Source organism: Cariama cristata, unplaced genomic scaffold (assembly GCF_000690535.1).
Source record: "Cariama cristata isolate BGI_N322 unplaced genomic scaffold, ASM69053v1 scaffold7830, whole genome shotgun sequence".
Taxonomy (NCBI): Eukaryota; Metazoa; Chordata; class Aves; order Cariamiformes; family Cariamidae; genus Cariama; species Cariama cristata.
The window spans coordinates 20,057-32,434 of NW_009594021.1; the positions used below are offsets into that span (position 1 = coordinate 20,057).

The window sequence follows — 12,378 nt, forward strand, 5'->3', positions numbered from 1 at the left end:
TAGGAGGGCGTTCATCTTACGACCGTACAGTCACTGTACAGAACCAAGCGCTGGAAGGCAATGAGACCAGTATAAGCACTTAGGTTGCACACAGGATCGCATCTCATTTAGAAAATTGCCTTTACAATTTTAAGTCCTAGAAACATTAAGAACAAGCAGGAGTTATTAAATTCTGTGTGAATTCAAAGAGTAAGATCCTTCTTCCACGACACCTCCCTCCCAACATAACCAAAGCCAATAACATCTTTCCAGAGCCTTTCAGTCAATTTTTTGTCCTGTATGTAGAGTGAGCTTGTGTGTAAACTCAGAAGGCTGCTGTTGACTAACTTGACTAAATGTAAATTTTAATTTTGAATTTGGGAGTGTTACTTGTACAAGTAACTGAATTCAGCAACCATGTATAATTTTTTCCAAGATGATAACTGCGAAGTTGAAGACTTCTTTCTTCTATCTGGTGTCCCCACAACAGATTACAGCTACGCACTTAAAATATCTCATTTCAGGTCACACCAAAAAAGTTGCCATTTTAGACAAAACAGAAATTACCACCCAGATGAGGGAAAAAACCAAGGTCAAGAAACAAATAGTTACTTTAGTTCCGCTGTATAATCTGTACAGCTGATACTGGAGGCTTTTTTGTCAGCCTCTAGACTTGTTATGATAATGTTTCACACAAAGCAGAATATTTGAGGTGTGTGTTGAATGGAAGGAGGGGGCGTGTGGTGAAAGGTGTTCTGACTCCGTCAGGGAGAGCACACTTCAGTTAAAGCACAGGGCTCAGCTGAGCTCACTCTACAGCTATTGTCACCCTGTCTGACTTCATCTGCTTTCCTGGAGGGGGGCGGGGAAAAAACCAAAACAAAACACCTTCAGCTACAAGACCTGGTCAGATACTGCAGGACAGAAATGTGAAGTCCCACTCTACTCTTCCTGGTAGACCGACTACCATCCACCATTGCTATCTCCTCTGCTGAGCCCCAAAGGAAGCAGGAGAGTAGCCGCCGGGACGCATTACACGGTATCACCACCAATAAGGTGATAAGTGACCTCCCCTGCCCACCCACCGAGCTGCCCCGTAGCACCACCACCACCTCCATCACTGCAGTCACCTACAGACACTACAGAACAAAGTGTCCTTCAGACTCGGTAGCGTCATAGGCACTCCCGTCCCTTCGGGCATCTAAGCCTTCGTCAGGTAGTACGGGAGGAGGAAGACAGACAGCAGTAGCAGGGTGGAAAGATGCATATCTGAGATGAGAGACTAGTGGAACGTAAGAAAGATGCTAGTTCTAAAATTTACGTTGGCGCTATTAACATATGCCTTTCCTACCTGTAGAGCAGTTTAAGGAATACTTAAAATTACTACAGTGGTTTTATAAATACCTTCTAGAATTATATCCTGATATGACTCAGGTTATTATTTACTTTTAATAATATTACTGGCTAACAGAAAGTCCATTTCATGATAGCACAAGCTAGAAACGCAGCTAGGAAGACTTAAACCAAAAGCTCTTTTCTGCATCTGCATTAAAACTTGGAAGCTCACAACCACTTTGTCTACTCAGTGAGGAACAAAAAGCCAACTGCAAGGAGGCTATGGAGACTTATGGAACACCTTCATGGGGGAGCAAGGTGGTCCATTGATTCTCAAAGGACTGAGGAAAGCTACCAAAATGGAGAAGTAAAGTGTGACTTACCCCATTCCATGTACTAACCTATTCTGAGTATCTGCAAAATGTGTTGCAAAATCAGTTCTTAAAAATAACAGCGTGGTGAAATGTTATTACTTTCTCACCACCAATATGATCTTGCTTTTACCGCTCCCCTAAAACACGCCTTGAATTTTTTACAGTAAATATAATAATGAAGTCTTAGTTTCCCTACAGGCTAGATAAAAAGTACCTGCAAAGTACCCAAGACAAGTAATACTTTCTCTGGACCCTCAGATAAACAGTACTCTAATCAAATCCTGAGTTATCCAACGTGCACAGGGCAGGGTAAGCTCAACTGCTGATTAAGGTATTGGTAGAATGCAAGTCAGACGGACGGTTACTTTCTATATCTCAGGTATTTTTCATTCTTTCCTAAATCAGATACTATACTATAGCTTTGCCTAGTTGTAAAATAAGTATTTTTGAACTACTCCAAGATATTGTGCAATTGCTGATTAACAGGGTTTCCTCACAGAAAATGGTGATGCAGCATTACAGAACACAGAGATGTGCTATTCTATCGCAGTAACATTAAGCCAAAATTCCCTTTCATTATCTACAGAATACTTACATATACTGCATCTCTTTATCACGTCACTTTCAAAATCATCTTGAAATTATCTCTATCAGAATTCCAGTCACTGTCTTAATTGATATGGCATCTTCCATTAAGAATATAAGAGGTACAGTTATCACAAAGAGATGTTTATCTGCATCCATTTTAGATCAAGAGAAAACAATTTACATTATGGCACATCAGAGAACAGTGCTTCTCCCAACTACCAAAACATCTGAAAAAAACGTAAAAACCCACTCGTACATGTGCGTACATACACACACACACACTTGAGGTTACCTACCAAGGAATGTCTCTTTACATGCTCTCTTCGAGTAAACAGCTTCCCACAGATGTCACAACTGAAAGATCTCACGCCTGTGTGAATGAGCAAGTGTCTCTTTAGTGTTCTTCTGTATTTGGCTACATAATTACAGTGTGGACACTTCAACTTGTTCATGATTAAAGCAGAGGAATCGCCTACAAGATAATAAGCCATCAGGAGAAAAGTTGATGAAACACAAAAAAAACTATTTCAATATGTTCTGCCTGGTGCACAAAAATAAACAGGTGCCAAAACAATAAAGCACCCACATGACTTTTCATCAGCCAGATCAGGACAATGCCTGCCCGCAGAAACCACAAATACTGGTAGGTTCTGCTTGTACGATCTCGCTAGAAAAATACCTGCTTGTAACCAAGGAGTTTTTACTACAGAAGTACAGATCAGTTCTTTGAAGAGAAGTCTTATTTCACGAATCAGAGTAAGTTAGCTACAAGTTCGCAGTATCCCATTTTCTAGAGGTCACCTATACGAGAAAACACTTTATTCTGGATTAGAAACCCTCTAGCTCTGCAGCACTTAGACGGTTACAATCTTCTCTCCCAATAATCTATTTAGAATTATGCGCAGGAACTGCCTGCCAAGATCTGACTCTACAGATAAATAAAAAAAGAAAGTACAACTAAGCAAGAACAAATATTGACAAAAGGAGTAGGACAGTAAGAGGTAGCATAATTCTGAAATGGCTAAAAAGGGAAGTTATTGGTTCACATCTTAGCTATTCTCTACCCAAAGTCTATTTTGGTCTAACAGTAGAAAAAAAAAAAAAATAGAGCAGAAAAAAACCCCCCAAACTTCTGGAAGCAGCAATATCCCACTTCTTCCTCATGCTGGAAGAGAGCTATTTACAATCCTTGGACCAAGGATAACATAGCTTGCTCAAAGGATACGTGCAAAACAGGTTTACTACAGCTGCCTATTACTGTGCAAAACAGAAAAGCACAGGATGCTGTGACAGCTATGAAGAAGGCCACACAGGAATACAACGATTATTTTGAGAATAGGGTACCGACTCACTTACTACAGGTGACCTGATTTATGAACATGATCGTAACCATCTAGAAGCATCTGAAAAGCACTGGTTAAGGCTACATGATTATGTGTGTAAGAGTTTTTAACGTCCATGCTGACATGAAGAAAGCAAAAGTAATTGTGTGTTACGTGCGTGGGCCTGCAGGTCCGTATCTAAGATGCCTCCTCCCAGCTTCAAAATTTGTCATAACGTGGAAGTTAAATTTTGCAAGATACAAAAGTTTGCCATGGTATATCACAGCACTCATGCAGGCTGCATGTCAACATAATGTCATTTAACGGCTTACGTGAAGAAAAACAAGTTCAAACAAGGTTTTAGATTGCAGTCTTCTACACATCAACAGGGGTACAACAGACAGGCAGACATCGGGGCTATAGGATATATGGGAATTTAACGGTTTAAGAACAGGCAGACCTCCTAAGATTCGAGTTCTAATCCCTTGCCTGCAGGTGAATTTCACCTTCCCATGACCCAATTTCTTCCATTGTAAAAACCTAAATATTTTAAGTAAACCATAAACCACACCCCAGTAATAGCCCAAGGTTAGAGAAAAGAGGTAGGCATTACTATTATCCAGTCCTTAAGATCCTTTTTTTACTGAAAGCTTATGTATTTTAAGGATCTAGCAATAATTATTTTAGCTGTGGTGGTTTTTTTGGTATGTTTTCAGACGGAAGAATAATTACAGATAATTGCTTTTTTGAACTATTAAGAAAGGCACATAAGCTGTGAAAGGGGAGGTTAGATAACACCGGTTTGACTGAAGAGGGCTTCAGTTATGGCTGCATTGATTCAAAACCTTTATTGCAAGGAAGTTTCTTATTTTTATAGCGAGAAGTATGCTCTGAGATCTACTTATAAAATTATATTTAACTCTTTATCTTCATCAAAGTGTTCAATTTCAAAGCCTATTTATCCGTAGTTAGCTTACTAACTAGGGGAAGGAAGCTATCAGATCATTAAAGACCTCACGTATCCTCCTATGCAGGCACAATACAAGAGCTGATATAAATCATGTTCTGTTTTTACTTTTCCATACATTTGAATTCCTTTTTTCTCCCTCCAAGGAAGTACTCCCATTTACATTATCCAGAAAGGCAAATGATAAAGATAATGATTATGTAAACATTTAATCTTACAAATCTCTAAACAAATTAATCAAATATTACCAGCAGTGACACAGAAGATAAAGAACCCCTATCAGAGGCAAAACCCCACCTCCTCTCCATCAGATATACTTACCATTTTCCCAAGCTTCTTTTGGCCAAGATTCTGGCAGCAGTCCATACTTGAAGTCACTCGAAGTACCAGGCAGCAGTCCGTACTTAAAGTCACTCGAAGTACCCGGCAGCAGTCCGTACTTGAAGTCACTCGAAGTACCCGGCAGCAGTCCATACTTGAAGTCACTCGAAGTACCTATTACAGACAAAGTCTTTCTTTAGCTTTCCGGGTTTTAATCAGTCACGTTGTTTAGCAAAATATATATCCTTTTTAAACTGTGACAAAAGAGTTTCAAACCTTAAAATATAATTATAATATTTTTTTCATTTCAGTATTGAGGATTATGTGAAAGAAATAACTGCATTCCTAATTTCAATGAAATTAGACCTTTGAACTTCTCTCTACACCACCATTTCTCTTCCCCATCCCGAGAAAAATTCAAAGCCTTTTTCATACTACAGAAACTTTTATGGTAAGGATATTTATTGCCTCACTATCATCAGGACAGGGCTAAAAAGTTTTCCACTGGATTCTCTTTACAACTGCTTTGTGCAGTGACTTCGTCTGGTCTACCACAGGCAGTCTAGTTGGTACAAAAGTAAACATCTTCTACTGCAGGTGTGATTTTCTTTATTGCCTTAAAATACCTCAGTGGTACATACAGTGCTTCAAATACCTTTGTTTATATAAATTATCCTACAGCTATGTCTAAATCCTTTTTTGAATAATCATTTCCATTACTCTCTAACCACATCAATTCGAGAGACCATAATTACTTGGAATATACCAGCTTAAAAGACTAGGTTGCATATTTACATTTGGTCTTTAGACAAGCTCTTCATGCAGTTTGCATGGCCTTTGTAGCTTTTTTCCCCCCCTCAAGAACAAAATCATCCTGAAGTGAACAATGCCTTAAAAAGAAAAAGATCCTTGCTTGTTTAATTCTCTACTTTTGTAACAAGAAAGAATTGCACGAGTGAATATGGAATCGCTATTGCACAGCACAGAGAACTATAAATAGTACACAAGCAAGCTGCGCTAGGCATTCGATAAAACCTTATTTGTGGGGCAAAGACTCTTCTGGCAAGAGTGCAAATCAATCTTTCCCCCAATCCCCAAGACAGGAGTTTGTTGGAAAACATGAACTCATAAATCCATTGCTTTCCTCACAGGCACACAGTTGTTAAATCAACAAAGTGCAGTGGAAACTGGCAGATTTCCTTTTATTTGTCTGGACGGTGCTCACACCGGATTCCCAAAGTCACTGTTGTCAAAAGTCTTGAGAAGGGCTCCATCGCAAATAGATACTTTTTTCCTTTCAGGCCCCAAACCGTACATTTTAATAGTCAAAAGACTTCTTCCTTTGACCCTATACTGCTCATTCTAAGGATTTTTTCTGGGAAAGGAAATTCTTAGCATCAACTAGAATTTCACACAGCTAGTGGTAAGCTGCGTACTGAAACAGTCGCAACTTACAGTTTTACTGGGAAAAAAGTGCCGATTACAAATCCTCACAGCATTAGACATACGCAGTAGTTTCATTTACTGCTCAGGCAGTGTTACAGTTGCCAGCAGTGGGTTTCATCTGCAACATAAGATAACAGTTCAAAAGGGAATCAATTAACAAGTAGGAAGCTTATAATTCTATCCTATCCGTTAGACACTAGCAAACGGTAAGTGAAGGATCACGACTGCCAAACTAGGTATTCCAACGGAGCTTTTAAAAAGCAGAGCTTGAGTGGACGAAGGAGGAGAAATCCCAGGATTTTACTTCATCCACCTAGCTATTTTGGTACAGAAGGAAAGAAGAGGAAGGGGAAGGAAATAAATCTGCTTCTCCTTTAAGAAATAAAGTAGTGAGGAAAATATGTTTGGTTGGTTTTTTGGTGTGTGGTTTGTTTTTGGGTTTTTTTTAATTTACTGAGTCTAATAGCTGTTATGTCCAAAAGAGGCAAGAATTCCTCACGCTAATTTGGAGCTATGGACTCCGGCAATGGCATCTCACAACAGCTCAAGGAATAGAACACAGATACCCTCCAGACATGCCAACTACACATTCCTTTGAGGTGAGCAGCAAGGCTTCCTTCTCTAACACACAAGGAAGGATTAGTGAGGACGCAGTGTTGTACAGTTCTGGGCAGGAGCAAAGATGACTTGACCTCAAGGCTAAAAGCCTCCAAATTAAAGCAGGCTTCAGGATCTAGCAGAGAAAAACAGAAAACAACTTTTCTAATCTGTTTAAAATATTAGAACTTTTCTTTATAGGTTTTTCCCCGCTAATGGAACTGTCCTGTCTCTAGTTGACCAGTGGAAAATAAGTGATCAAAATAGTTTCATCACTTTTTTCCCCTCCTTATGGGAGGAATATCCACAAGATCAACAGACCCAGCCTTCACTGCTCACAGGTGTAACGTATGTGCTGTGTATAGGCAATATTGCAGAGCTTCCTTCAAAATAAGCCTACATCAAAGCCTGACCATAAGTAAGAGTTGTACCAAGCTGAGCATGTTTATAACACTGTTACTTCCACAGTTCTTCTGGATCTATGAGAACACAAATCGAATTCCATTAGGAACATTTATGCTTACAGCTGGTATTGAAGTTTGAGGGAAGTTAGGAGCTCAAATCCCTGCACAGGTCTAGATCTCAGCATAAGACTCGGCATAGAGCCAAACAGACTGAAGAGCTGCAGTCTAGTGTAGATAAAAGCTACTAAATCTTTCCACCTCCAATTTGAAGAGAAGACCTGCTATAACATGAAAGAACACCGGCACAGATACCACAAGAGATAAGAGGTTGCTACAGACACTTCAGTCTCTGCACAGTACAGGACTAAGTAGATCACAATTAAACCTAATGCTTATTCTTAGAATAATTCGTTGACCTAGAAAACCTGCTTTCTAGATTAAGCACACATGCGATATGTTCAAAACAAAACAACAAAAAAGGCATTTTTAATGTCTGATGGCCCATCCATACAGGAAAGACCGGAATGACACATAAGCTGGGAACTACAAATGCAATCCCTAGCCCCTACTCGTTTCCCCAGGTGGATGTATAGCCTACAGTCAGATAAGCTGCTGACCGTAGCCGAGCCAAGCACAAGATGTTAGGGACCCCTGCAGGCTCTTCTCCCGTTCCTCCTCCCACCCTGCCTACGGCCCCCCAAAACCTGCTTCCAAACCTTCAGATACAGCCAGCATCTAAGCTGTTCCTGTCAACTGAAACCCAGCTGATTTTGACAGGAGGCTGAAAGCAACTGCAGATGCAGTGGTACCGGTTGACTGGGAGTGGGGGGCAAATGGGGAAATATAGACACCAATGAAAGAGATCTTAAAAAAATTAAACAGAGGGTAATTAGAAGCAATAATGTTCTGTATCCCCAGACCAGGTCATCTGGCCACAACTCTCCTCTGATCTAAGGATACCTTTTTACAGTTTAGTTGATTCCTCCTAAAGGAGGTGTAAGTTAACAACTTAAATGTCAATTAGCCTCCAACATCTACCCATTCTTCTACATGGAGAAGAGGTTTCTATCAGTAACCTTATCTTAAACAAACAAACCAACCAACCCCAAACCCAAAATAATAAAAAAACAGAATAGAAATAAGCTGATTAACTATCAACACTAAAATCCTGAAGATATCAATTTGAGAAGAGATAAAGACAGTCCAAAATACAATGAAGTGGTTGTCTAGGCTTTTACGCAACTAACAAAAACTTTACGGAAGGATTTTATGTTCTACTGTGTTTGTTCTCAGGAAAAAGGATAACCAGAAGTCAGACACACCAATTTGCAGTTTTGAAGGCAAGAGGTAGAGGAATATCACCACAGAGAATGCATCCGAGCAGAAACATCCTTAGTTTGATGAGTTTCGCTCTTTTTCTGTAATCAGAAATACGCTGATTTTTTTGGAAGAAAAGGAGACATTAGCAAATAGGGGATGATCAAAGAGACTAATGAGAGGATCAACGACAGAAGCCATTGAACAGGTCCTTATAGAAAGGGAGATGGACCTAGGGTGCGCTGAGGGAGAAGATACAAAACTTCACATTAGATACAGCTGTCTGTAATGAACATAACTTCTGTTTTCTTTATACTTATTAACACTAAAAATTCTGCCAAAAGAAGAGAAAAGGAATACTATGATTTTTCCACCAGGTTTTCTGACATTGACTGCTCATTCAGATCAATTAAAAAAGACAGAAAGTAGACGGGATAAGCGCTTAGGCCATAGCTTTCAAGGATTGTGAGGAGAGCAGTGGTAATCTACTGATACAATCTGGATTGCTATTAGAGAGCTGGATTTGTTGCTTATGTTAGGTAACATGACAGAAAACACAGCAAGACTGCCAAGACTCACATGCTGGGAAGGAGGGGAAAGAAAATATATTGTACTCCACTTGTTCCCAGAGTATTACTCCTATCTTTAACCTTGCTTCTGAAAAGGGACCAATTACTTCTCAACTGCCTCTTGCAACAGAAGGCTCAGACAAACTTAAGACACTTTGCCAATGCAATCTTACTCATACTCTATGTACTGCTCCCAATTGCTCTTCATTTTTACTATTTCTCATTCATGAAAGAAACGCTTTATTGCCTTGACTACTGAGGCAAATCTATCGCCAACTAACCCTGCCAGATCCATCAACTGATGGCAAATATATCAACCACTTGCTTTTTCAACTTGTTTATCATATATTCCCTGAAAAACTCCTCCCTGAGAAAGGGGTGTCACTTGCATTAGAAAGCTATTTTGCTGACCTCTCATCCCAGAGGCTACATCAGTGAAACACAAGATAGTAAGTGTGGGCTTTCCTCATCCAGACCATTTATCTGTGAGGGAGCTATTCTTCTCAAGGACTATCACAGACTCAAAACAAAAACTTAGGCCTGAAGGGACCTCTGAAGGTCACTTAGTTCAACCTCCTGCTCGCAGCAGGGCTAACTTCAAAGCTGGACTGTATGTTGCTTTGGGCCTTGCCAAGTTTTAAATATTCTCAAGGCTGGGAGATTCCATAAACCCTCTAAGCAATCTGTTCCAACACAACCGCTCTCATGGTCAACGGTTTTCTTCATATGCAACTGGAATCTCCTTAGCTGCAATTTCTGACAACTGACTCTTGCCCTTTCACTGTGCACCTCTGAAAAGCACCTAGGTTCATTGTCACGGTACTCCCCTTCAGGTGGTAGAAGACAGCGGGTATACCCCTCAGCCTTCTCCATACTAAATAAATCCAGCTCCTCAGCCTCTCCTTGAACAATGTGTTCTCCATCCCCCTAACCCCCTCAGTGCCCCTCCACTGGGCTCCCTCCAGCTTGCCAGCATCTTTCTTCTACTGGGCTGCCCTAAACTGGGCACAGGATTTCAAACGTGGTCTTGCCAGCCCCGAGTACAGGGGCATCGTTATCACTTCCCTCAGCCTGCTGGCTTCGTTCTTGCCAATACCACCATGATGAGCCTGCCCTTCATTGCCCCTAGAACGCACTACCAACTTACATTTGGCTTGCTGTCCACGAGGACCCCCCGGTTCTTTTCCGCAGAGTTACCATACAGCCACTCAGCGCTCAGCTTGTACTGATGCACAGGGTTGTTACTTCCAGATGTAGGACTTGACATTTGGCTTTGCACAGCATCTTGGGGGTTCCTGTTGGCCAAATCCTACAGGTTGCTGAGGTCCGTCTGGTCAACAGCCCAGCCCAGCCCTCTAGCACATCAACCATTCCCACCAATTTGATGACCTCTGTAAACCTGCTGAGACCGTCTTCTGTCCTACTGTCCTGATCACTGATGCAGATGTGAAACAGTATGAGACTCAGTAAGCTATCTTTAGGAGAATAGACCTTCTTGACTACACTGTCAAGAAAATACCTTCAGCCCTAAGTTTCTGGACTATGTTGTGAGCTTAAGGGCCAGATTAGGAACACCGTGAACAAATCAACTTAAGGATGTCCCTCAACAGTTTTCTCAAGTAAAATATTCAAGAGATAACTCAAAAACTTTCTAATAGAAATCTTTCACATCCTCTTTTCATCAAGTCTTATATTTAAAGTGTTAATATAAGTAGGACTTTCAAGGAGATATACCCCTGAAAGTCTGCAAGAAACTCCTAGAGACTGACTGACACTTAGGATTAAGATCCTTCAGTACAGTAAAACCCACCAACCATTCTAGATACTCCAGTAAATAAATTAAACCTCTTGGCATTATGTTCTGCTCCTATTTTTTTGCTAACTCTTTGAAAAAGCAAATACAGAACAAATCCAAGGAAATAAGTTTGACTTGTCCTCAAAGCTGTCAGTTTCTGCCTAATGAGGGGGTAAAAAAAGCATCCAATTAAAAAAAAAAAAGGAAAATTAAGTTTACTCCCATCTTAGCCCTAATACAAGGTTTCTCTACACAGTCAAGCCATTAGTTTCTTTCTGCATCAGCATTAGAGAACTGCTATTGCTACCATTTTATCAGCTACACGTTGTAGCTTGTAAACACATTTTCTTAAAGGAAGAATTAAACATCAGCTTGAGGGACAGGAAACAGAAGAATCACTGCACATCATGATCAAAGACCACTGATGTCACAAATACACCAAGAACTGCTCTGGGTCTTCATTTGTATTTATTCTTATGCAAAGACACAAGCACAGATAGCATGGCTGTGTAGAGACTGTTTTGGGCCAAACAACTTTTTATGCTCAAACAGCTGAAAGGAAATGCTAAGCAGTCTTCACTTTATGTTAGCTTCTCTAATTGCAGGCAGTCTTAGAAGCAGCAGCATAACTGACCAAAACCCTTGTGCTGAACTGGCATTTCTGTATCATTCATTCCAGACTTACTTTGCCAAAGCCTAACTTTGTCCAGGAATTAGAGACTGCTTTGGGCCAAAAAACTGTTTATGCTAAAACAGTTGAAAGGAAATGCTAAGCAGATCTTCACTTTATGTTAGCTTCTCTAATCGCAGACAGTCTTAGAAGCAGCAGCATAACTGACCAAAACCCTTGTGCTGAACTGACATTTCCATATCATTCATTCCAGACTTACTTTGCCAAAGCCTAACTTTGTCCAGGAATACCGAGGCATTTTGTCTTTACACCGGGTTTTGAAGAAAAGCAAGGTACAAGACAGAGGCGCAAATCTGTAAAAATACCAAAACAAAAGAGAAAAAACCCAACCCTTCCAACAACAACAAAAAAACCCAAACAAAAACACCCCCAAAACACCAAACCTAGATACTTCCTTGGGAACTCTGCATAACAACATCTGGGAGTATCTGACAAACTAAGCTTGCCAGACTGGCATCACACTCTCCTGACAAAATAACATGCAACATTACACCCTGAAGAAAGGGCATCAACTTAAGTCACAAGCAAGCAAATGTGTAAAAGACTGGAGCTTTTAAGCAGCTCATACTTCTCATACACATGACCTGACCATGAAAAACAACTGCTGCTTAACAAAGGGTTGGGTTTGGTTTTGGTTTTTTTTTTTTTTTTTTTTGGGGGGGGGGGGGGGGTG

General features: G+C 40.4%; 1 protein-coding gene across 1 annotated transcript in view; it reads right to left on the reverse strand.

Annotated features, from left to right (window-relative positions):
- Positions 1 to 12,378, reverse strand: part of ZBTB10 (zinc finger and BTB domain containing 10) — a gene marked incomplete at its 5' end in the record, with an annotated part of 23,315 nt that overhangs the window by 1,518 nt on the left and 9,419 nt on the right. The window contains 2 exons of the mRNA XM_009696356.1: positions 2,573 to 2,748; positions 4,887 to 5,060. Coding sequence (XP_009694658.1) covers positions 2,573 to 2,748; positions 4,887 to 5,060 — 350 coding nt within the window. The remainder of the gene's footprint in view (positions 1 to 2,572; positions 2,749 to 4,886; positions 5,061 to 12,378) is intronic.